Genomic DNA, 26,534 nt, shown 5'->3' with positions numbered 1-26,534 from the left:
TTGACAAAACAAACGTATTATCAAGTTGTATTTATAAGACACACGCAGTCAATTCCCCTAAATCTAAAAAATACTTTATTTTTGTCAGAGCAGACAATATAAGACTCTTTGTATAATATACACATATTCACACATGTTTTAAGAAGCCTTTAATTAAAAATAAAACCCAAAAATGGGGTGAATACGTCTTAAAAACATTTAAAAGTTTATTAACGTCATATATAAGTTTCTCTGTCACCATCTGTGCACGTATACACATGTCTTAATCAGAGACTTGGTTAAAGATTCCCCTAAATCTAAAATAAAATCCTATTTTGCCATAGTGGACAGAATTACATTTATTAACATTATTTTAAAATGGCAGATATGAACGCTCACCCGGCGCTTTGTCAGACACCGCCGGATCTTTAATACGCGTGAAACTATAGTGCAGGTTATGAAAAGATTCACGGAACTCATGAATCGTTTAAAATTGTATTTAGTTTAGACTTTCGTCTAAAGATTGTAGTATTGCCGGCTCCGAAGGTTATGGCTCAGATCATTGCTTAAACTATACACGTATACGGAATATTTCATTAAATAACTTGTGATGTTACAAACAAATGTTTTAATCGTAGCAATGTTCATGATTTGTCTAAATCTAAAATAAACATTTTACTTTTTTGACACCGTAATGGGGGATTGTTTTACCAACATTGAGTTTTAGAAATCTTTAATCGCTTTACAACACGCACCCCTGTGAAAGAATGCATGTCTTGTGCGAAAGGAGGGAGGATGGTTGAGATCTGACATCAAATGTCAATAAACAGCAAATGTCGTAACACGAGCCGTCATTAAACATGACACCATACGCTTGACATAAAACACACTCAGGAAAAACAATCACTCTAAATGACCGGCAATAAAACCATTAAATACTTTCTGTCTAAAGTTGACAACTTGTACAGATTTTGATTGATGGGCCCGCCCCCCTGTCAAAGGGTCATAAAAACGACCTGTCAGACAGCAACTGTCACCGGGTGGGGGAGGGGGTCATAAAAGTTTGACGAATGCCGGTCCCATACAACTACTTGCTAATTGCCAATTGCCAATCGCTGCGATCTTCTCCCGGACCCCGCAATAAAAAACATTATCAATAAACACAGAATTTAATTCCATAATAGAAAAAATAGTCAAAATTTAAGTCAAGACCTTAAATTAACAAATTTACACGAAACCATTTACGCAAACAAAAACGTACCGTAAAAGTATGTTTTTTGATGGCGAAACAATTTATATAAATACAATAGTTTGTTGTACAATTTGAGAAGTGTTATAGACACTTGAAATAAATAAATAAATAAATAAATAAAACTTGAAAAAAACTTGTGTGAAGACAAACGACATCACAAGACAAACTCTTATAACGGCACTCCCTGTTATTTTTGTGGTTACAGAATTGATGTTTGCATATACGTTTTAATATTCACCCAGCAGATATTAATGAAAAAATACACGCCAGATTAATGGAACATACGCTGTAGTCTATGGCTTATGGTTCATGTCTGTGCATAGGCTAGGCCGTACAATCCACACAAGCTTTAGGCTTGACTACATTATCAAGCAGCTAATAAGGTGTTGCTAATGTTACACAAACCATGTTACAATGTAAAGTACAACTTGAGTACATTTGACATCAGCGTCTGCATTATGTATATGATGCATGTTACAATGTCTGATTTTGAGGTTGTGAATGGAAGCATTCGCTACATCTAAAATCGTGTACTGTGACAAAATGTACTTAGGTAGCCTGACTGTTGTTGTTTTTCCTTATGTCCTCGGCAGATGTTCCAATTCCAAAGCTGACCGCAGATCCAACCTGGACAGATTTTTTCCCAAACGAACAAATCACCATGCACTGTGGATTCGTTAGCAGTTCTGACGGCTGGTCCTTTGAATGGACCAAAAATGGCAAAACAATTAAAACAAACCCTACTTTAACCATCACAGCAAAGAGTTCTGACTCTGGACAATATTCATGTAAAGGAAAACTTAATGGAAGATCAGTTGTTACCCAACAGAGCAATGTATTTCAACTAAACGTAAGAGGTAAGATCAGTCATACAAACAATTCCAAACCATTCCTATTTTTCACTTGCCATTGTGTCACATTTACTACAGTTAACTGAGTGGGTCTGGTAAGTAAAGCGGGTGTGACTGAATGTAGGTGGGGACAAATTTGCAATTGTCATGGTTCTGTGTACATAAAATGGGTGTAGAGTTAATTCAAGCTATTTTGAAGCATAAAGGTCTTTTCACAGAGAATACCGCTTAGATATGTCATTTTGAGAATGCAATTACTGACCACTTTGTTTTAAACAAAGGAGCATATACATAAATGTAAATTTGCTTTTGACTTTGTAATTTTTCGTAAAAGACGCAGCAAATAATAAACAAAGCACAATTGTGCAGAAACATCTAATAAACTTATTTTTGCCTGACTGTTGTTGTTTTTCGGCAGATATTCCTATTCCAAAGCTGACCGCGGATTCAACCTGGACAGAGTTTTTCCCAAACGAACAAATCACCATGCAGTGTGGATTCGGAAGCAGCTCTGACGGCTGGTCCTTTGAATGGACCAAAAATGGCAAACAAATTAACACAAACCCTACTTTAACCATCACAGCAAAGAGTTCATCTGACTCTGGAAGATATACATGTAAAGGAAAACTTAATGGCAGATCAGTTAGTACCCAACATAGTAATTTATTTCAGTTTAACGTAAAAGGTAAGTTCAGTCATAAATAATTCCAAACCATTCCTATTTAGGGGTCAAGCCCAGAATGGGCTTATTGTATCCGTTAGTTTTCTTTTTAACTATTATTCCTGTTCCCTTGCGGTCTATGGCAGCCCATAGAACCATACATAGGAAAGTTATGAAATTTGGCAGACTGATTGAGGACAGTCCAATAAGTTCCCACAGCAAATTTGGGGTCTTTATCTCAAACCCGCTAGCGCCACCAACAGTCCAAAGTTGCACTCACGTTTTTGCTTAAAATTTGTTCGAAATTTGCGAAAAAGGAAAAATTACCTTTACATTTTTTTTTTTTTACTCACAATTGGTTATAACTTCGCAACGAAAAGAGATTTTTTCACCAGATTTGATACGCTGATGTATGACCACAGTCTGAGGCTACACAAAAAAATTGTATGCTTCCACCACTAGTTGGCCCTATAATTAAACAAAACCTTTGAAATCAAGCAACCTTATGGTCATACAACTGTTTCTTCACTAAACTAAAGTGTATAGTCATAAAACTAACTAGATGCAACACAGTTATGATCTGAGGGTGCATGCACAATTTTTTCATTGTACCACCTAGTGGTTTTGAGATAGACATATGGTATTTTTTGCCTAAAACTACTGCTACAGTACAACTTGAGTCGTCAAGAGATTTTCCTAGGTTCTTTAAACTGCTCATCTGAACTCAACTTTACTTTCTCCTGTGCCCTTTTTGGCTTGCCCCAGCAATTGCTGCTTGTTGCCATTGTGTCACATTTACTACAGTTGAGTGAGTGGGTCTAGTGAGTAAAGCTGGTGAGACTGAATGTAAGTGGGAACAAATTTGCAATCGTCATGGTTCTGCATACATGAAATGGGTGTAGAGTTAATTCAAGCTATTTTGAAGCTGACGCTATGGGGTAAACTCCCGTTTACTCCGTGACTGAAGCCTATTGGTTAACATCTGTAAAAAATTACAGACCAATGGTGTTTGAACCCGCGAAAGAGCGGGGCTTACACTCTATATAAGTGCGGTTAGAAACGCCATCTCGCTTACATTTATCTCCTTCAGCGCAATCCGAGCCCTGTGCAGCGGACACATGCCTGAAGAGGTCTCCCCTGCGGCCGTCCGGTAAGAACAATATTTTGAATATAAAGCTATAAAGCTAAAAGAGCAAGGCTCTGTTGTAATAGCGGCTCAAGTGAGTCGCTCAAGTGAATTTCCCTCCGAGTGCATCGCCGGCCTGGGACCTCCCACACAGAAACCGCTCACACGATGCATGGCTGTTCTATCTGCGGTACGTGCTCCCTCTGCTGTTCCTCTCTCGCTGAGATGAGCAAACGGCGAGCCGTGAGACTAAGATAGATGCATAAGACAAGCACACATGGGCTGGTCCTGCCCCTGTGTTTTGTCACAATGCAGCCATTCATGCTCTACGCCCCCTCACTTCTCCCACACTCAGCGGCGAGGTCTCTTTCAGCGGCTCAGTAGAGTTAGTACGTGGTCTTACGGGCTCCTTGCCGCTAGTGCAGCCAATCCGGAAGAGCTCACACAAACTCTCACAATGCTTGTTCTGCCCTGACATTTTCTCTCTAGCTTAGACAGAATAAGAGGCAGAGCGAATTTGTTTGACAATATGCTGAGGCCCGAAAACCTCCCTTTATTCAGTGCCATCCTATATCAGTGCACTGAATATTGGTACATCAATTATATACTCCAGTTTTTCTGCCCTTTCATCAACGGCAATACTGCGGGCCTCACGGCAGATTCCTCCTCTGCATAGACGAGTTAGAGTCTGATATCAAACCACCAAGACTAACTGCTCTGCTCTGTGACCCGCTCAGATCACCGCCTGAACGGCCAGCTGTGTGGGTATAAGTGATGCATCTGGCCTCATTCGCAGCATGGCCACGGCGGGAGCAGAGAACAGACTGTCTGGGAGATAAAGGGTTAAGTCACGGCTCGGCTGGACTACCCTGAAGTATTTTTGTGTCCTCTGTTTACCCAGGAACATACACATGTAAATACTGTCGGTTATGCGACCTCACTGTAGTGTTGAATGATATTGAATTCCTCTCAAAGAGCAATTCTCGTGCTCACTATACTTTAGCGTGAATTGACACCCATGGCTGTGCGGTGTCACAAAACACATTTACGCCTTACCAGCAAGCGGTCAATATACACACACACGGCCTGCCGTCCATAATTCTATCCACGCTCGCAGTCAAACCCAGGTTTGCCGATCCATTCCCGGGACACCGGATTGGATTCTAAACAGTAATTCAGACTGTTTCTCACTGAAATTCGCTCGCAGACTACCCCAGTTTTTCCGCAATGGTACTGACAGTGCAAGCGAACAGGGTCTTAAGACCGTCATTTTTTCTTACTAGAGAGACGGCAGCCTCAGACCTTACATAGCTCCAAGCGTTTTGAATCGTGCCCTCTCCAGACGGCCATTCAAAAGGCTTACAGTCAAGCGGTTTATGACGTTTTTCGGCCAGATGGCTGGTTTATATCAGTGGATCCGAAAGACGCTCACACGTCCGCTCTGCTCCAACATTTGTAAAAAATTAAGGGAAAATACAGAGTTAGTTTGCTACCCGCCACAATGAGTTTCGTTTTATGACGCTCAAGAAGCGAGCTTAACACCAGAGCTCGCTCACAGTCAGACTTGCTGCATCTCGTTTAAGGCGGGCTCATGTACCCCCCCAACGAGTCCTAAGAACGCTGAATCTCATGGCATTCTGTTCATAAGACCACTTCAGTGACCGGCGATCAACTCGGGGCGGGACGCTTATGTTTAAATTTACATACGGCTGCATGAAGTGCTATCGATATGAGGTCGCCCGGCATCTGCTGTGGGTTGGACATGCCTTGCGACGGCAACCAGCCTTCGGCGCGTGGATAGCTTGTTTGTTTCATATCAATCATCTCGTACTGTACATGCAGTCCATTTAATTAGGTGATTTTAGCACTGCAGCATTCTTGACCATGTTATCCGTGTTAATGCGGTCAGACAAAACTATGGTGGTTTCATTCGTAATAACCAAGACGTTACGAGTTATCTCCTTTTATGAGCTAATTGTATCGCTTTTAAGCTATGTTCAATCAGAGTGATACGCATCTCATCCTTAAACAACCACGGTGCAGACATAATCTCCTGTTATGGAGGGAGTATGGAGACTGCATCCGAGAGGCATGACCCACCTGCCTTTAATGACACAATGACACTTTACACCAGCTAGGACCTGTTCACGAGGCCTCCTTATGCAAAGAATGGTCTGTCCCTATCTGGTGTACGGCAAAAAAGTCTAGACCCCACGAATTGTGGTGTAGAACACTTTTCTCCTCAATACAGGACCTCGTTGCACGGCGGCTCTCGCCCCCTACGCTAATATCTATGTGGCGGCGATTACAGCGAACCACGCTTTTATGGCCAGCCATTCTATTTAAATCAAAAACCTGTCATTTCTCAGATGCGGACGGTGCCCGAGGCACAGCGCTCTGGAACTGTCCAAGGTCCTGATGGCGAGGTACAGCAAGCACCGCTGGAAAGACACACGTTTTTTTCTCCCGCCCTCCCTTTCGTCGACGGCGGACAACTATATAAAAAAAAACACTGCCCCGTCAATGCTGTGGTTGTGAGTTTACACGAACCGTTCTGACATATATCAGACAAATCAGCTGTGTGTCTGCTTCACAGATCACTCACTAGCGCGCCTATCAACACAGGCTATCTATGGATCGTTGAAGTTATCATCTCCCTTAACAAGCGATGCTCACTCGTGGTTTAACCTACTCCATGTGTGGAATAGCTTTACCTTGGGCATAGTCTTAGAGGTTTTTTCATTTTTTGACATTTGTGACACAGCTGGCTGGTCCTCGCCTTCCAAGTTGTCAAATTTACAGCTTCGACATCCCTGCTTTGCGTGCTACTGGGGTTTGCTGCATTAAAAGGTGCTACTGAGAGCTCACCTGTATGCACGCTATGTGGTTTAATTATATGCGTCCACTGTGCACTTGGAGAAGCTCACCTATGCACGCAATAAGATTTCAATATACACTAAAGGTGCGCTTATAGAGGCTCACCTGTATGCATGGCTATGTTATCTATTTGTGATCCCACGTTACATGAACCGTTCTGCCGCATATCGTAGTCAGATCGGCTGTTCGTGAGCTTCGCAGATCACTCACTAAGTATGCCGGTTACTAACAGCGGCTATTTAGATGGATTGGTCTATAGGGATTTCCATCTTGACATTTGCAACGCGGCCGGCTGGTCATCACCGTCAGCCAGTTTTTACAGCTTAAGATATTCCTGCCCTACAAGCGCACAGTGCATTTAAGCCAACTCACCGTCATATTTTCTATTTATATGTACACACTTGCGGCACGCTCTGAGAACTTGCCGGCTTGTATACTACGAATGTTGCATCATGGGGCGTCAGTGGCTTCACCCGTATGCGTATAATTATGGTGCTTTTACTCAGGCTTCAGCATGGTAATCAGGCCCTGTCGGCGTCTCTCCAGTAAGTCACTTCAACCATTGTATATGCACGGCTTAATGGGATAACGTTCCCCCATAGCGTCAGCAACTGACGCAATGCGAAGTGAACCGTATTGAAAGGGAACGATTAGGTTACTCACGTAACCCTGGTTCCCTGAAAAAACGGGAACGAGCATTGCGTAGCTGGCTGTGCTATAAACGTCATCGCAGCAAGCTTTATTCGGCTCCGTGCTTCAGAAGAATAAGGTAAGCGAGATGGCGTTTCTATCCGCACTTATATAGAGCGTAAGCCCCGCTCTTTTGTGGGTTCAAGCACCATTGGTTTGTAATGTATTTTTACAGACGTTAACCAATTGGCTTCAGTCACGGAGTAAACAGGAGTTTTCCCTATAGCATCAGCAACTGACACAATGCTCGTTCCCATTATTTCGGGGAACCAGGGTTACGTGAGTAACCTAATAGTTTTTCCTTATGTCCTTGGCAGATATTCCTATTCCAAAGCTGACCGTGGATCCAACCTGGACAGAGTTTTACCCAAACGAACAAATCACCATGCAGTGTGGATTTGGAAGCAGTTCTGACAGCTGGTCCTTTGAATGGGCCAAAAATGGCAAACAAATTAACACAAACCATACTTTAATCATCACAGCAAAGAGTTCATCTGACTCTGGAAGATATACATGTAAAGGAAAACTTAATGGCAGATCAGTTAGTACCCAACAGAGTAATGAATTTCAACTTAACGTAAAAGGTAAGTTCAGTCATACAAACAATTTCAAACCATCCCTATTTTTCACTTGCCATTGTGTCACATTTACTACAGTTGAGTGAGTGGGTCTAGTGAGTAAAGCTGGTGTGACTGAATGAAGGTGGGGACAAATTTGCAATCTTCACGGTTCTGTGTACATGAAATGGGTTAAGAGTTAATTCAAGCTAATTTGAAGCATAACTTTTTTTTTTTTACAGGAAATAGCATCTAGATGTGTCATTTTGAGAATATAGTTATTTACAACAGGAGAATTTTAAAACAAAAGGGGGCATATGGATAAATGTGAATCTGAAATTCATTTGCCTCTGACTTTGTAACATTTTGTAAAAGATGCCGCAAATAACAAAAACCAATACACAATCGTGCAGAAACATCTAATAAACATATTTTAGCCTGACTGTTGTTGTTTTTCCTTATGTCCTCTGCAGATATTCCTATTCCAGTGCTGACTGCGAATCCAAACTGGACAGAGTTTTTCCCAAATGAGCAAATCACCATGCAGTGTGGATTTGGAAGAAGTTCTGACGGGTGGTACTTTGGATGGGCCAAAAATGGCAAACCAATTAAAAAAAACCCTACTTTAACCATCACAGCAAAGAGTTCTGACTCTGGACAATATGCTTGTAAAGGAAAACTTAATGGCAGATCGGTTACTACCACACAGAGTAATGTATTTCAACTAAACGTAAAAGGTAAGTTCAGTCCTACAAACAATTTCAAACCATTCCTATATTTCACTTGTCATTGTGTCACATTTACTACAGTTGACTGAGTGGGTCTAGTCCAGAGGTCCCCAACCACTGGGTCGTGGACAAGTTGCCACCAGGTCACAATTATGCCCTGAAAACAATCTGTATAATAGCTACATAATAGCTTCATCAGGTATTTTGTCCTTTAAGAGCTGACCTCAAATAAAATCGATAATTTCCACTTTTGTGCAGAGCCGCACTCTCTTTTTTTCTCTCTCTCTACCAGCACATCGGCGATCACATTGCTGTCATTAGAGTTTGAGCAGAGTATTTTAAAACACAATCAGTCATAGAATTGCAGAGGTATGACTTTATAAATGATTTGCAAATGTAGGCTACCTTGCAAATGATGTAAATATGTGAAGACGTTCAGCTCTGTGATATTGCAGATGAAAAGATATTTCAGGGTTCTGTAAAACAACTTCAAAATTATCCAGCGATTGTGAAACCATGATCAAAATAAACTATTTTACTGCAGTAATAATATTTTAACTGTTACACTTTTAACATAGGTTTGAAAGGAACCTAAACAGTCCTGTGTCAATTATCATTAAAAGCATATGGTAAACAGGAGTCTCTGTGCCCAGCCGCATTTCTTCTGGCATCTCTCCTCCTCATCTGCTCCTTTTTTCTTCTTCTGTTATTTTACTTAAACTTGGGGCTCGAGTCCGACCTAAGGTTTGAGACGCCTTCGAGAACAGCAAACCAATTTCATTTACCGTTAATTATTAAAATTAAATGGGCAGGCAAACTAGTGAAACAATGAAAGTAAAAAAACAATCCGCCAAAATGCTTTTACACGTCTATAGAAAATATACTATAAATAAAGCAGTTATTCATTTTCCTAATGCATGATTGTTTGATCTTTACTTTTGTTTAAAACGTTAGACATTTCACAAAGCAGGATTTTCAGAATATTTTTAAAGCTAAAACCAGGCCGTGGTGAAAAAAGGTTGGGGGACCCTTGGTCTAGTGAGTAAAGCTGGTGAGACTGAATGGAGGAGGGGACAAATTTGCAATCGTCATGATGCTATGTACATGAAATGGGTGTAAAGTCAATTCATGCTTTTTTGAACCATAAAGGTTTTTTCACAGGAAATGGTGTTTAGAGGTGTCATTTTGAGAATACGATTGTTGACCACAAGAGGATTTTAAAACAAAGGGGCATATGCTTGTGAATCTGAAATGCATTTGCTTTTGACTTTGTAACTTTTCGTAAAAGATGCAGCAAATAATAAACAATACACAATTGTGCAGAAACATCTAATAAACTTATTTTTGCCTGAATGTTATTGTTTTTCACCATGTCCTCTGAAGAGATTCCTATTCCAATGCTGACTGCGGATCAAAACTGGACAGAGTTTTTCCCAAATGAGCAAATCACCATGCAGTGTGGATTGGAAAGCAGTTCTGACGGCTGGTCATTTGAATGGACCAAAAATGGCAAACAAATTATAAGAAACCCTACTTTAACCATCATAGCAAAGACTTCTGACTCTGGACAATATGCATGTAAAGGAAAACTTAATGGCAGATCAGTTAGTACCAAAACGAGTAATACATTTCAACTAAACGTAAAAGGTAAGATCAGTCATAAATAATTCCAAGCCATTCCTATTTTTACACTTGCCATTGTGTCACATTTACTACAGTTGACTGAGTGGGTCTAGTGAGTAAAGCAGGTGTGACTGAATCGAAGAGGGGACAAATTTGCAGTCATGGTTCTGTGTAAACTACATGAGTGGGTTAAGAGTTAATTCAAGCTAATTTGAAGCATAAAGTTTTTTTCACAGGAAATAGCGTTAAGATATTTCATTTTGACATGACATACGCGTCATAATTAAAATATTTTTATTAAAAACACTCAAATAAAACTTAATTTTGAAGAAATTGAAAGAAAATGAACACATACTAGATTATTAATGAATTAAATGTTTTTAACAGATACCTCTAATGGGAATAGCTGTTTGGCAATGATGATAGATACCGAAGATTGTAAAAACTGATTATTTCCCACTATTTATTACATTATCTTAAAGGAGTGTAACTACTGTAGCATGTAAATAATGCACATACATAAAGTGAGCAAGAGCGCTCAACAATTATATCGAATCAACAGGCACGTGCAACCTAGCCAGCAGGTTGCTCAAACAACAAAATCACCAGCTAACTTACTTTAAATTTGCAAGAACTATAGACTAATATAATAACAGGCTTAAATAAACCCAAAACATAAGTCCACTTACAGTTCTCACGGACACGCGTTTTATCAACTTGCTATCCTCCAGACATGACGGACCATGTCTTTATCTCATTTCGGCCGTGTGGTGCGTGTGCATGCTCATGGTGTGAAGTATGGATGCGCTAAGTGTTAAAGCACGTATGCGCTAAGTGTTAAAGGGCGTGTCCGTGGCAGCCTCGCAAAGTATTGCTAAATTAATCGATTTTGACAGCCTAAACAAGCTCAAAAAGTCATGAAACGATGAACACGTGTCAAATGTGGCTACAATTTTCATTTGATATAAGCTTCAGAACTGGGAGTGTAAAAATGGCTCTATTGCGCCACCTAAAAAAATTCAAGAGAGCAGCCCCCCCACACTATGGTAAACGTACAGATACGAAATGTGGTAGGATACTTTATCTCACCCCAAGACCTACAAAAAAGTCTCTTGGAGCGAAGCTCTAAACCCCACAGGAATTTTCTCTGTAGTTTGAGTGCAAATTTTGCCATTTCTGACAAACTCCTCCTAGAGATTTCATCAGATCATCATCATATTTGGTCTGTGTCATCTAAAGGCCTTTGCGATGTTAAATTGCGGAGATCTTGACTTTTCGATGGAGGGTGTGTCCATGGTGGCTGACAAATTTATCTGTTTCGCAATGAAACAGGAAATTGTTCTAACTCAGGGTTAAAATGTCCAATCTGACCCACGTTTCACATGTTTGATAAGTGTCTTGGCCTGAACACATCAATATGGCAATATTCAGTAAAAGTTCTAACGCCACCTGCTGGCAGCAGGAAATGCCATGTTTTACACTGTGATTTACTGCTCATAGAATTTTTTCAGATCATCATCATATTTGGTCAGTCTGAATTTAAGGACTTCACAATGATAAATTGTGAAGATCTTATATTTTTGTTAAATAGTGTGTGCATGGCGGCTTGGATAATTTGGAGATTCACTATGAGAAAGCTGTTGTAACTCTTTTGTAAGGCATACAATGTGTGACCTGTCACAGACTTTATACGTTTGACAAGGATCCTGGCCTGAACACATCAATAAAACAACAATCAGTTACAATCATAGCACCACCTGCTGCACACAGGAGGTGTGGCACATCAAATTTACTTTGAATATCGACCTATATTTACCCACTTATATTTAAATTTCCCTGGCTCACTGCTTTACTAAGGCCATAGGGTGGCGGTACCCATGCGTGCGAGTGTCATGACTTTGGTTTGATTGACTGCTGTATTTTTGTTTCTCTGTTTGTGTTTCTGTGTTGTCAGTTTCACACGTGCGCGTCTCTGTCACGGGTGTCATTAGTGTCATTTCTTTCACCTGCGTCCCTCACCTGCAGCTTATTTTCATGCCCCATCGGTTTAGTATTTAATCCCTGTGTGTCTTTCGTTCTTTGCAAGTTCGTCTTTGTGTGTACTCGCCAATTTACTAGCTTTGCTAGTTTCCAGTCCTGTCCTGTCTCTGTTTCTAGTTTATAGATTTAATCTTTCCTACCCCAGTCTGTGCTCTCTGCTGCCCGGGAGTTTTGCTGAGACTTTGTTCACTCGACGGCTCTCTGATCAGTTTCTCTTCATCTGCTACGGACTACACTCCTTCAGCCTGCTTTATTGACTGCCTATTTGTGCTTGCAGCAGCGCACACTCGCCGTGGCATTGCCGCTGTCCAGCAGGAGGGTCCTTCAGCCCTGAAGCTGCCCGGCTTCTCCCTTCAGCACCACTAACGGCCGCCCTCTCTCTCTCTGCCCGCCGCAGGATCTCTCCCTCCCATCTGCCTCGAGTGCCTGTAGCCAGGTTGTCGCCATTCTCCTGGTGCTTTGTGGATTTCTTCCATATATACTCTCTCCCACCGTTCGTTGTCTGGCTGGAGCCCGAATGCATGTGGTTCTTCGCCCCAGTGCATGTGTGTGCTCCCCTCCTTAGCCGTCTGCCCTGGTGTGGCTTTATGCCCAGACGTGCGATTGTCAGTTTTGCATACATTATCATTTAAATAAACATTCTGTTATCTGCACTGGGATCTTCTGTGTTTTCTGACCCTGACAGCGAGGGCCCTACCATTACTGCTTGCAGCTTTAATTCCAGTTTATTCCTTTAACACTCTGGGGTCGACGGCGGGGCGGGTGCCGCAAACTCTTTATTTTTCATTCACTCCGGAAAGAGACTTAGATAACTTAGATAATGATTTTGGACATACAGATATGATTTATACATCATTTAAAACGTTAAAGTGTCTTGTTTTTTCTGTTCACTCCCAATAAAAATAGAATGTTGTGCTTTTCGCAAAATTAAGAAAATAAACATGATGCGCGTTTTGTTCTTTCTCCCTCAGTGAAGTCCTTTCAGAAACACGTCAGAAAAATTAACTGTAACTTAACGAATACTTGACATATAAACAAAAGATACATGTCTACATTATGCTTGGAATGTCTGCTTTTGGAAGATGTAACCAAAACAAATATTGTAACTTGTTGTTAACTGTATTAGAAGAGGGAGATGTACCATCAAGGGCGAAGCTGCTTCTGTAATCAAATACCCATACAAAGTAAAAAATTATGTGGAAAAATGTTCACACAGACTAAGACAGACGGTTTCTTGTTACTCTATATGTGAACTCCAGGCTAATTGTGATATTAAGAGCATGAAAGATTTTGCATTGATTTCAGTGTTTGACCTTATTCAGTCCATACTGAAGATACTGAAGATTTTCACATCATTTTAAAGAAAAAACTCTAGACTAGATCATGTTTTGAAAACTCTTGGGAAAACATGTTTAGTATGGGTTTTGTGGACTTATATCAGTCAAATCTTTTATTTTTCAAAAACCACGCATAAACATTTTTCTCTCAAAAATACAAACATGTACATACATGTTAATTATATAGTAGCCCAGTTTGTGCTGAATGCAGTGTTATAAGACTTTTGCCATTATTGTGTTTTTAAGCAACTGAAAAAAGCACAAATGTCAGTGCAGGTCAAAACTTCTCCAGGGCCCTAAAACCCCTTAGACCCCAGAGGGTTAATTAAAATTATTGGCAGTAGCGGCACAGAAATGAGACACACTCGCCTTAAACAATAACAAAACAAAATCCTTGTCTTGCTTTGTAAAACACTTATTATAACAAATATAAAATAATTGATTTGTTTGTTTTAAGCTCTTTCAGAAACTTCACTGAACCTGGTCACTGAATTGAGTGACATCATCGCTGGAAATATCCTGACACTGAATTGTAAGGTTTTAGATGATAAAACATGGAATTACACCTGGTTTGAGAACAATCAGGAGCTGAATGAATCTTCAAGTACATTAAAGGTCAAATCAACCGAAGAAACTATAAAAAATGAATTTAAATGCAGAGGGAAAAGGACAGAACGACCGCTGTACTCCTCTTTGAGTGATCCGTTCATGGCAAATAATATTTGTAAGTAATATTTGCATTATTTGCACTAATATACTATCATACATGTACATATCATAACACAAATTTGTGTGTTATGTATCATCAATATCATCAAATAATTTTACCATGGGCAGACTAAGCTGGTAATTTATTATGGTCCTAGAGGATCTGGTTGATGAATCAACTTGACTAGTTATTTGGTCTAACAATTGCATTAAAAAGGTTTTTCAGAAATTGGACAGAATTAACAAAACTGTCCCAGTTTTTCTGCTATCCCAACCTTGAATATACTGTGTACTAATACTTTATTAATGTAACAATAAAATAAACAACAACAAAATAAATAATAATAATCCATGATATAATGTAAAGAGATGTAAAGAAAAAAACAAAATAAAATTTGTGAAATTTGTTTTCCCACAAAATTCCCTTTATCACTAAGAAGTAACTACAGTACCTAACTATTATTCATTTCTGTCCCTTGTTGCAGTGTTCAAAAGAAAAATACTGCTGGCCATTTCAGGCTGTTTTGTCTGCTGTTTTGTCATTTTGATCATTGGATGCATCGTACTGAAGATCACTCGTAAACCAGGTACAAACAGAAACATTATACATTGTGTGTGTCTGTGTAATAGTTGATGATAGTATAAACCAACTTGCTATTTTACTGTCTTACTAAAATGTCATTTATACATTTTGAACTTTTTTTATTTTTGTGTGTTATTATTACCCCGCATTATTACTAATGAAACATTTATATTTTATCTTTAGAGAAGAAAGAGCCAGTTCATGAAGACTTGTTTATCTCACTAGCAGATTCCAAGAACCGTAAGTCTCTCTGTGTGTGTGTGCGTGTGTGTGTGTGTGTGTGTGTGTGTGTGTGTGTGTGTGTGTGTGTGTGTGTGTGTGTGTGTGTGTGCGTGCGTGTGCGTGCGCGTGCGTGTGTGTGTGTGCGTGCATAAATTAATTAATTAATTAATTAAATGTTTTCTATTACACTTATGTGACCCTGTCTGTGTAGCCCAGCTACAGGATTATTGTGTGGTTTAATGTTAAATCATCCTACATATAAAATAACCTTGATATCTTCAGTATGGACTGAATAAGGTCAAACATTGAAATCAATGCAAAATCTTTCATGCTCTTAATATCACAATTAGCCTGGAGTTCACATATAGAGTAACAAGAAACCGTCTGTCTTAGTCTGTGTGAACATTTTTCCACATTATTTTTTACTTTGTATGGGTATTTGATTACAGAAGCAACTTCGCCCTTGATGGAGTATATGGACAATAAACCATTAGAAAAAGGTATTTTCCTTTCACAAGATTTACTGACAACACAATACAATTTAATACACAGTGATAAAGTAATGATCATTATACAAAAGTTCTTTCTGGTTCTAGAATAAGATTGGCTAACAACCGTGATATACTCCACCAGTAGCGTAACAGTTACCACTTTAGCATTTCTGTGTCTCAATCAGTTTCCTAGCTCCCTATAGGTATTGAATCTGATTAAGTGATCAGCCCGATTCCCTTTAAAGATCAGAGGTCTTGATGTGTAAACATTGTAGGGAGTTGCGGTCATTGTGTCTCATAATGTGACCAATCAAAATACACAATCATTCTCTCTTTATCGGGAGCATCTGTTTACACACGTCCGCTTCCTTGAAAAGGCGCACTCTGTTTGGAATTAACGTTAACCCTGCTAGTCTATCGTGTAGTATAACAACGCTACAGAGCAGGGGTTTTCAAAGTGTGGGGCCCACCCCTAAAGGGGGGCACAACGTCACTATTGGGGGGGGGCGCCAGTGAAAAGGTGAGAGGGAAAATTATGTTTTGATTTTTGTATTTTGCCTCAATTGTCACTAGGGGGCGACACCGTTTTAAAGGCTGATATAACCTATCTTGTTTCAATTGGAAATAATACCAGCTAGCAAAACTTTTCAGAGTGTAGAAAATAAGATGGATCGTTGGCTGGTTCGTAAAAATATAATCGTTGATTCTAAGCCTAAAATAACTGAAACAAACACAGATGAACCGGAATCTAACAATGACACGCCGAGGCTGGAGGCAGAACCAGTGGAGGCAGAAACTTCAACGCAGATCGAACGACCCGTGGGAACTCTGCATAGCCTGGCGGGAGATACAGTGGTGCCGGTGAAAGTGCGAGGGAAACGCAAGCATTCGCAGGCCCACTTAAATTCAGCAAAGCGAAGGAGATGTAAAGACAATTACATTCGGTATGGATTTACGTGTCTCCTGGTTGATGGGGATGCACGTCCACAATGTGTATTGTGTACAGAGGTGCTAGCAAATGACAGTTTATAGCCGGGGAAAATTAAAAAGACATTTACAAACAAAACACCCAACACACAAAACAATGGATTTTTTCTGTCGCAAAGAGCAAGATTTGTGTGATCAAAAGCAAGTATTAACTACACAGACTACAACAACTGCCAAACTTCAGGCTGCATCTTATGAAGTTTCATATCTCATTGCAAAATCTATGAAGGCACACACAATTGGCGAGACGCTCATTCTCCCTTTAGCAAATAGCCATGTGTCAAGCTATGGATAATGAAAAAATAGTGAGTCAGCTTAAAAAGGTCCCACTGTCAGATAACACCGTTGCCCAACGAATAGATGACATGGCAAACGATATAAAGATTCAGCTTATTGATTGTAAAAAAAAATTCCTACAACTTGATGAATCTACAGATAGCCTATATCAAATGCAGCACAGCTGCTTATATTTGTCAGATACTGCTATGAGGGAAAACTACATGAAGATATGTTATTTTGCACAACACTGGATGGGACATGCACAGGACAGGATATATTCAACAAACTTGATAGCAAGATGCAGGAGGCGGGACTGAGTTTGGATAACTGGGTGGGCGTGTGTATGGACGGAGCCGGTGCTATGATGGGCAAACATAAGGGTCTAAAGGCGAAGATACACGCAGTTGCACCCCACGTAAGATTCACTCATTGTTTTATACACAGGGAAGCTCTTGCTTCTAAAGGGGATCGCACACCGGCCGCGCCGCACAGCGCCGCGCCGTTCTAAATCAACTGAACACATTGTTTTCTATGAGTATACACACACTGTGACTCAGGAAGTTGTTCAAATCCCTGTCGCGCCACACAGCGCCACTCACATAGTTTAACATTAAATAACATCATATTTCTCCCAAATCATTAACGATTAACATTGGCTGCTAACGTATATTTTGCATTTTGAAGTAGACGCTATCTGACGAAGCTCGCGCTATTTAATGTGCACTTCCGGTTTACAATACCTCCGAGTTCTGCTAGGCGCGACGCGGCGCTGCACGGCGCTGAGCTGCGCTGCCGGTGTGCGATCCCCTTAAGTCCCTTGATAATGAGCTCAGTAGCGTGCTTCAAACAGCAATTGAAATTGTTAACGTAATAAAGCACGTCCCATCAATACGAGACTGTTTGCTGCTCTGTGCAAAGAAATGGGATCTGAACATGAATCTTTACTGTTGCACACTGAGGTCAGGTGGTTGTTGCGAGGTAAAGTATTGCGGCGTCTTTTTGAAATGAGAGATGAATTGCAACTATTCTTATTGGATAAACAGTCTCCCTATGCAGAAAGTCTGACAGATCCTACATTTCTGACAAACCTCCCCTACTCGGCAGATATTTTTTATAGAGATGTTACCCATATGTATAGGGGGGCCCCCGAGGCAAAAAGTTTGGGAACCTCTGCCATAGAGCTATATCACACTCCTACTCAAGGGATATTGCTTTAGTAATAAGGGTTATATCACAAATGCTATACTCTAATAAACTTTACTGATTTGTTGAATCATGTTGTTAATTCACCCAAAAATAAAAATTTTGTCATCATTTACTCACCCTGATGTTGTTACAAACCTGTATAAATGTCTTTGTGATCTTTCAGAATCCGATGAAAAAAAAGAACTGCAGCTGGATCGTATTTCAGTCACTCATGTTGATGGTATGATAATGGGTGAGTCAAAGAAAAGATTACAGTCATTTTCAGCATTAATCCATTAATGTCAATTAAACATTTGCTTTTTTAATATTTTAAAGGTGAAGATTCAACATCATCAGAAACTAATGGCCTAACATCTTTTAAAGGTAAAATTTTATGCCATTTTTTGTCTGAGGCAGTGGCGGCTCGTGACTGCTTAACTGAGTGGCGCTAATTCAAAATATCTGTTCGGAGTGTCATGTGTGCTGCTTGTGTTTTTTTTAAATATGTGTTTGTTGGGTCATGTGAACCATGTGCATCCAGGGGCGAAGCCAGACATTGTAGACATTGGGGGCTAAGCCAAAACCTAGGGGATCCAAAACATGATGTCCCCTGCTGATATTTTTTCTCCATTTACGGCAGCTTTATAAACTTTTTTTATCTAAGTGTTCTCTGTATTAACATTTTGAAACTGTCACATAACAAATTTTGACAATGACACTTTAACTTCTCTCATCCAAAAATAAGCAAAATATGTTTACTGTAGGCTTATCCAGTTACTATGAAGCTACATAAGAAATAATTTTGACTTCACTAGCAGAACAATTTCTCACCTGCTTATGGAAGCGTGCTCTCTCCACCCTCCGCTCTCCCTATTTACACTGACAATTATCACACATAAGCATATTTTAATGTAAGAGATTAGGGATTCACATTTTAAACTGTCAAGCAATGTATTTCTGAGGTAAAATCATTGCAAATTTCAGTGAAATGCATATCGTCGCTGCCCGATGAAACTCACGTATGCCCAAAACGGTTACTTTTCAAGTGAAAAAAAAAAACACTGTATTTCAAAAGCAGTTGCATGTAGCGTTGTCATACTTGGTACGGCATCTTTACATGTAACCATATTCTTGCCAGTGTAATGATATAATCCACATTTGACCAAAATTGAGTTTAAATAAACATACATGCATATTTTACAGTAACGGTGTTCGATACGCGTTCTTCCGATCATTAATTTGAATGGCCAAATCGTGTTTCATATTGACAAATGAATACGCTCAGTTTATTAAATAGCCTACGTCTTAGTTTACGCTTAGTTTATGTAATATTAATTATACATTTATTAAATGTCTCTTGCAAACTATGAAGGGACAATGAATCAATACACTGACATGGTAATGCTAGACGGATACTTTGTTTGCACAGTCCTACCGTAATTTTGTCACTCCTAGACGTACGTCTGACGTAAGGGGGGAAACGTTTACCTCGATGAAGGAAAGTCATTGTCTCACCAGGCTATGTTTATTCGGCCATCCAGTGCTGAGCTTCAATTAAACTTCACGAGACTGGCGAGATGCTTCCACAGGGCGGGAGATACGCGACGTGATTGACAGCTTTGACACCAAATGGATATACGTGAAAATCAGATGACATGATTTCACAACTTTTCATTGGCCATTTAGATATGTGAAGCATACTGTGTATGGAAATGAACCTGGACATTCAATCCGGTGAAAAATCAAAAAATCGGCAAAATGGACATACGCGGTTTTAATTGGACAGCAACGATATGGACAAAAAATAAGCTGCCTAAGTAACTATAAACTTTCTCACCTTCTTACTTCTGACGTCTTTCAAAGAATAAATTGTATATCCATCTATAAAAAGATGGATCTGCACACGCGTCAAAACCGTTTATGATAAAAGAGACAAAAGACACACAAGACACTCCCTCAACAGTAAACTTTCATCATGAATGAGATTATGCGAGTATCTGGCAAACGTGAGCGTCTCTTTAACATAAATCCTGTAGACGCGTCTGCAGCAGGCACTTATTTTGACAAGAGACGTGATGCACATAGGTTCACACGACGCGCAGAACACATTTTTGAAATTACAAACCACACACATGACGGGCTACATACATGTTGTGACGAACTTTGCATCGAGCGCCCTCGAAAAAAGAAGTCGCAGGATGCCACTGGTCTGAGGATTTAAAATGTAATGCTTTGTGTGTCCATTTTCCCGTTCACACCTGATATTAAGATGCGTGTTGGTCGATCGGATCACAATTGTACAAGCAAGAGACACATTCCTGTTTAGAGCAGCCGATTTAGTTTGATCAATAATAGTCTAAATACTGCTCCAGACACTGTGGGATGACGCTAGAAGTCAGGACCAATGTAAAAACATTGTGCTCGGGACATCACATTAGATCAATCATGTTTGGATCAATAGGTGCATGTGATCGAATGTGTTCAAACAGCCACAAAAGACCGCCTAGACATCTACACTATTTTTGACTTCCTCTGGCTGTGGTTAAAAGTGGATGAGCTCAAAAGCTATATTTATCTGATCGATCATGATCTGATTTACCAAAACATATCTTAATACCAGGTGCAAACAGCCTCTATGAGTATGTCCATATTATAATGTCACTGTGTCTATTTTACAGCAATCTAAAGCATTTTGTCAACGATCAACATCAAGACGAAGCTTCCCTCTTTTCTACTTAAGCAGTTAAAGTAGCACGTGCATGATTAATAAAACTGCATTATGTATTACAGCATTGCACTTTGTCTAAGAGCAATTGTACTTTTATATACACAAGTGCTGAATAAATGCTTTTGTTTAAGAATAAATGCTTTTGTCCGCAGTGCTATTTACGGTGAACTTATCATGCACAACACAAAGAAAATGTAAAAAGCAAACATAAGTTCACAACACTACGAAATAAAGCCACAACATAACGGAAACGCCCCTGACCATTAGGGGGCACTATAAAAATTCATCACGTCTGTCTAATATAGGGGTGGCAAATGTTTAGAGATTACATCTCTATTGAGATTACATCTCTATTGTTTCACAGTTCATGTGAGAAAGACCAATGAAGGAGGTAAAGAGCAAAATTCTTTATAATGGACCTAAAGAGAAAAGTGAAATGATGGCTGTAATAACAACACTTGTAGGGTCCATGCAGGAGGTTTGCTGGGACGCTGTCTACGATGTGAAATATCTTTACTGAGTAACATAAAGAGGGTTTAATTATAACACTGCAGGAGCAGGATCAGCACGATGGATGAGGTGACAGTTTTTTTTTAAACGTGACCCATACATTTCAAATAAAGTGTTGTTAAGAAGGTTGCCAGCTATCAGGTTAGGTTAGCTGCATCACATAGCTTACAGTTAACAATACCACAGTAACTGGCTTATAAAAATTCAGTTATTGTCAAGCTATAGTGAATAAACTTTGCTGAAGGCTTTTATGCTTTTAAACATTTTGTACGCTTAGATTTTGAGTTTTCTCCGAATAAAAATTAGGGCTGCGACGTTTGTCATGACCACCGCACCATTTAAAGCAACACCAAAGAGGTTTTTTTACCTTAAAATAACGTTTCCAAAAAAGTTTCAGTGGTTCATCCACTCAAGACAGGGTGAGTGGCACATTCGCTTTGCAGCCCTCTATCAGCCAAAACCGCACTAAAGAAGTTTCCAACCGTCGGGTAGTGGTAGTGAAAACTACAAAAACTTGCTTTACGTCAGACCTACAATCCAATCAGAGCCAGCTATGCTTCAGTATTTATGACAGTGCTAATGAACAATTACGCATCTAACCTGTAGGGGGAGCAAAGAGCAATAACTCTTTAGTGTTGCTTTAAAAAGCCAACACTCATCAAACATAATCTTATAAATATTCTTTATTATCATAAAAATACCTGGAAAGGTTTAATAAACAGTGATAAATTATAGGCATTTCGTGGCACTGCGTGTGTAAATGGTTCTTCATCTGTGGCACATATTGAGTTTCTGCACAAGAGCACCCTTTGGCTTTTGGATGTGGCAGCATTTCATCGTAATTCATTGAGAGGCATAGCAAACAGAATCACACGATTTATCATCCCAGCCCTAAAATATATATTGTATGTATGTATACACATACATGTTATAAATACATTACTATGGGTGAATCATTCATACAACTTTCGTAGTGTATCAGAAGCATGTCTGTTTTGTGCTAACTGGCTTCGTTGAGGGTATGTAAGTCCTTCTGAATGCATTCAGCAAGATTCATTTGTAGTTGTCAAGTAAAGTAGTATTTCATTCAGATCTCTTTCAAACATAATGAAGTAAATTCCTTTTATATATGATCTATGTTGATTATATTTGTATAACAAAGAAAAAAACTTATAAGCCTGTCCTACACCTCCCAAAAAAGCAGCTCACCAAGACTTAGTTATGTGTTAAAGTTTGGCGACCTCTAGCGGTATAAAAACTACAGTGTTGTGTTGCATGTGTGGCTACCAATCAAAATGCAGTTTGTTTATACTAATGTGTGAACTTTTTAAACGGTCCCTTATTATCTAAATTTTTTCCAATATTTCATTCAAATACAGACACGTATGATACATCACCTACAGTGCATTCAGGGTATACTTTTTTATCAGTATATGTGCTCTCCAGAATCTAACCCAAGATGTTAAGGTTGCTCGACCTGAGCTACAGGAATGCCCAGTTATCACACAGATTAAACTTCACCCTGCATAAAGGAAGGTGACTGGTTCTGGTAGAGCAGTGTTTCTCAAACCTTTTCAGCCCAAGGACCACTTTATCTTCCATTTTTTTTCTGAGGACCACCTAACAGAGTCCCACTCTAACACGCCCCCAAAAAACAACAAAATAGGAAGGATAAACTAAATTTAAGTTTAATATGCAACTGTTTCAAGTCAAAAACTAATTTTTTAAACACAAATGCAATGCCATGTTCAGAAATTATTATATGAATTTTATTTCATTTGAACAAGTAAATGTGAAATGAGTTACAGCTTAAAGCAACACTATGTAGTTTCCATGTAAAAATGACTTACAGCTCCCCCATGTGGTTGAAAAGCGCAACAGTGCCTGGTATCAGACACTCTTTTGCAGGCAGGGGGAGGGGCGGGGCTGTGTTTCCTACCCTCCACCGCCACTTTCAGAGTGTGCTTGTAGCAGCTAGGAGGCTGCTCAGGTTGCAGCAACAGTACAATTTGTCCAGTTAAAAGTTGTTCTATTACTGAAATAATTTTAGAGACATTATTTAAAGGTAAAAAAACTACATAGTGTTGCTTTAATATGAACAACAAACTGGACATATGAAAAAAAACTGCAATTAAACATAGTATAACAGCCTAGGTCCCACTTAATGTAATTCCAAAGAGCCATTAGTTTAAAACTGAAAAAAATGCTGAAAAAAAATTCCCCTTAATGTCCAAAATCACTGAAATTACAGGGATTTTACACATGAAACGAAAACTAGTACATTACAAAACTAATAGATCTTTGGATTTTAGCTGCTTTCAGTTGACGCTTGATCTTTTCTTTTGACTCCTCTTTGGTTTAGCCACCAATCCATTTTTACATTATTAAAACAGAATGGCAAGAACTGATATCACAGTTTTGCAAGTGCATTAAAAATCTACTTAAATAAGTGACGATTGTATAAACACTTGCCTAGTTTAGGTCATCTTTTGGCGGACCACTGGGGGGGTTTGGTCCGCGGACCACACTTTGAGAATTACTGTGATAGAGGCACTATTTTAGTAAACACTCCAATGGGATGTTTCTGAAGGAAGTGACAAAGCTATACTGTACTACACATCATATCACCTTACATTCCTTCAGTCTGACAAAATGCAAACTGATCACTAAGCCAATGTGAAACATCCTTTAAAAACGTAATTGCAGACCTCTGTTTGTACACTTTGCACATTTAGCATGTCTTTTTGTATGGTGTTGTTTGGTGGTCTCTTACGTCATTACAGCTATTTTCCCTTCATGAGAACCTGTACATAAGGCCATAGCAAACTGTGAGAATCTAACTGTTCCCACTGAAAGAGGTTAGCGTAGGCGTGTGTGCTAAAAACACTGTGGCATAGCAGGACATGACCACATTGCTTCCATGCAGATGACGGAAACAGTCAAGTCACATTTATAGTATTTGTGTAGCGCTTTATTTTTTACAATGTTTATTGATTCAAAACAGCTTTACAAGAAAAACAAAGACAACTAGATGTACCTTTCCATTTTACATAGAAATGCCCTTAAGAAGAAAATATTAAATAAGTGCAGGAGTCTATCATTACATAAGGGATTTGCAATGGTGGCACCCCAGCACCAACCTGGAACATTAAAACAAGAAAAGCTATATTAACAAAATTTACAACACGCTAAGCAACCTCTGGCATCTCATCACTCCTGTAAACTCTGTTCAAACTCAGTGAAAGGGGAAGTGATGATGTTACTGCAGGCTGAGGTCAAAGTGCTACACTCTACATGCTCTTCCACAATACAATATAGTTTTCATTTTTCATCCGCTTAAAGGTGCTCTAAGCGAATCGACGCGTTTTAGACCATAAAACATTTTTTGTTACATACAGCAAACATCTCCTTACTATCTGCTTGCCGCCTGTCTGCTGATCAAACTGTAACGCGATCTGTGTAGACAGCCCAGGCTTCACAAACCTATATGGGGAGGCTGCAGACCTGGAGCCGGTAGATCTACGCCCCTGGCAGTTTTACGCCCCTGGCAGTTTTGCGCCCCTGTTGCTCCTCATGCGTCCAGTAGTGGGAGAGGGAAATACAACAGGATACTAGCCTATTTAAACATTTACAACCGTTTATGAGCACTATTTATTATTATACCATGGTCTGTTTAAATACTTGATTCTGATTGGCTGGAAGGTGTGCGTTAAAACCGTTTAATGCACAGGTAGTTCCAGTCAGTTTGATTACAGTTAGAAATTATTCTGCTACTATAAACATTGGTAACCATAGTAACACAGTTACACTTGCAGAGAGAGCGAGCGAGACATAAGTGCGTCTCTCTTTAAAGTGCACAGGTTTTATTTCAGCACTACTTTATTTAAAGCGGATGGAGTGCGAGCCTTAACTTAAGAAAATGACCGTCATTTTTACCCGTCTGTTAAAAAATTACACTGTAAACATTATTTACAGCTTTAACTTGGCAAATAACCAAGGTATAAGCGGGATAATCCACGGCTAGCCATGCATTAAAGGGTTTTAACGCACTTCGCAGAGACAACCACCCTCCGCTACGCGTCGGGTGGTTCTTCGCCTCTGCGTCGTGCATTAAAACCCTTTAATGCATGGCTAGCCGTGGATTATCCCTTACATATTACACATTTAAACGAAAATTGTATAAACTTACAGTGTACACTGCAGTCTGCACACTACGGAACCACAGACAGTAAAAAAAATCCATATAGTCCAGGTCTGGTCATCTTGGTTTTTATTACTGGAGATTAAAATAACGATCATGGGTTTAAATAGTTTTGCATTATGATACGAGTGTATATTAGCGTGTTTTCCTGTGGCATTTGAAATCGATTGGACCCGGAAGCGGCGCGTGATGACGTCACACTTAACTATTTATATTTATTTATAAACTGTTTTTATATACAAGAGACTGACTGATATATGATGTTGTGAATTTATATTAAGTTGCATTTAGATATTAACCATATTTAGGCCATTAGCATAAAAATGTACTGTGTAATCATGGATCATAAATGAAATAGCTGTTGTACAATTCACAATAGGTCGTCATACAGCTACAAAACATGTCCTACATAGCATTTTATGAAGACAAACACAATGTAACTTTTCTAAAATTCCAGGGGTCAATTCGTATCACTTCAAGAAGGTCTGCTGCTATCATATGGTTGAACCGTAACGGTTCATATGACTAGGCTCATATACTAATATACTAATATACCTCCCCCTACTGGACGCATGAGGAACAACAGGGGCGTAAAACTGTCAGGGGCGTAAAACTGCCAGGGGCGTAGATCTACCGGCTCCAGGTCTGCAGCCTCCCCCTACTCTCACAAACGGCAATAACAACAGAGTGGCCAAACCTAGCACCACAAAACAAAACAAAGTTTTCCAGCCAATAAACGACAAAAAAGATTTGGAGGTGGGGGTTGGGCGCATTCATGAAAGCACGGAAGGGAGGGGGAGGAGTTAGCTACGCTCCGTCTGTTTGAAAACAATTCAAACGTCAACAAAAACTAACGTCTCGCAGATTCGCTTAGAACGCCTTTAAAAAACCACTACGTTTTATTTTATGCCACCATACT

The 26,534-nt window shown here is 39.6% G+C and overlaps 1 protein-coding gene across 1 annotated transcript in view; it reads left to right on the top strand.

Annotated features, from left to right (window-relative positions):
• Positions 1–21,006, top strand: part of LOC135775837 (Fc receptor-like protein 5) — a 45,433-nt gene extending 24,427 nt beyond the window's left edge. The window contains exons 3-14 of the mRNA XM_065286366.2: positions 1,825–2,088; positions 2,501–2,767; positions 7,754–8,020; positions 8,467–8,730; positions 10,105–10,368; positions 14,179–14,445; positions 14,915–15,016; positions 15,196–15,252; positions 15,684–15,734; positions 18,361–18,429; positions 18,513–18,560; positions 20,855–21,006. Coding sequence (XP_065142438.1) covers positions 1,825–2,088; positions 2,501–2,767; positions 7,754–8,020; positions 8,467–8,730; positions 10,105–10,368; positions 14,179–14,445; positions 14,915–15,016; positions 15,196–15,252; positions 15,684–15,734; positions 18,361–18,429; positions 18,513–18,560; positions 20,855–20,862 — 1,928 coding nt within the window. The 3' untranslated portion in view covers positions 20,863–21,006. The remainder of the gene's footprint in view (positions 1–1,824; positions 2,089–2,500; positions 2,768–7,753; positions 8,021–8,466; positions 8,731–10,104; positions 10,369–14,178; positions 14,446–14,914; positions 15,017–15,195; positions 15,253–15,683; positions 15,735–18,360; positions 18,430–18,512; positions 18,561–20,854) is intronic.
• The last annotated feature ends 5,528 nt before the right edge of the window (positions 21,007–26,534 follow it).

The sequence above is a fragment of the Paramisgurnus dabryanus genome, chromosome 21 (genome assembly GCF_030506205.2).
Source record: "Paramisgurnus dabryanus chromosome 21, PD_genome_1.1, whole genome shotgun sequence".
Taxonomy (NCBI): Eukaryota; Metazoa; Chordata; class Actinopteri; order Cypriniformes; family Cobitidae; genus Paramisgurnus; species Paramisgurnus dabryanus.
The sequence above is the reverse complement of the archived record's forward strand: the minus strand, read 5'-3'. Positions and strand labels throughout refer to the sequence as shown.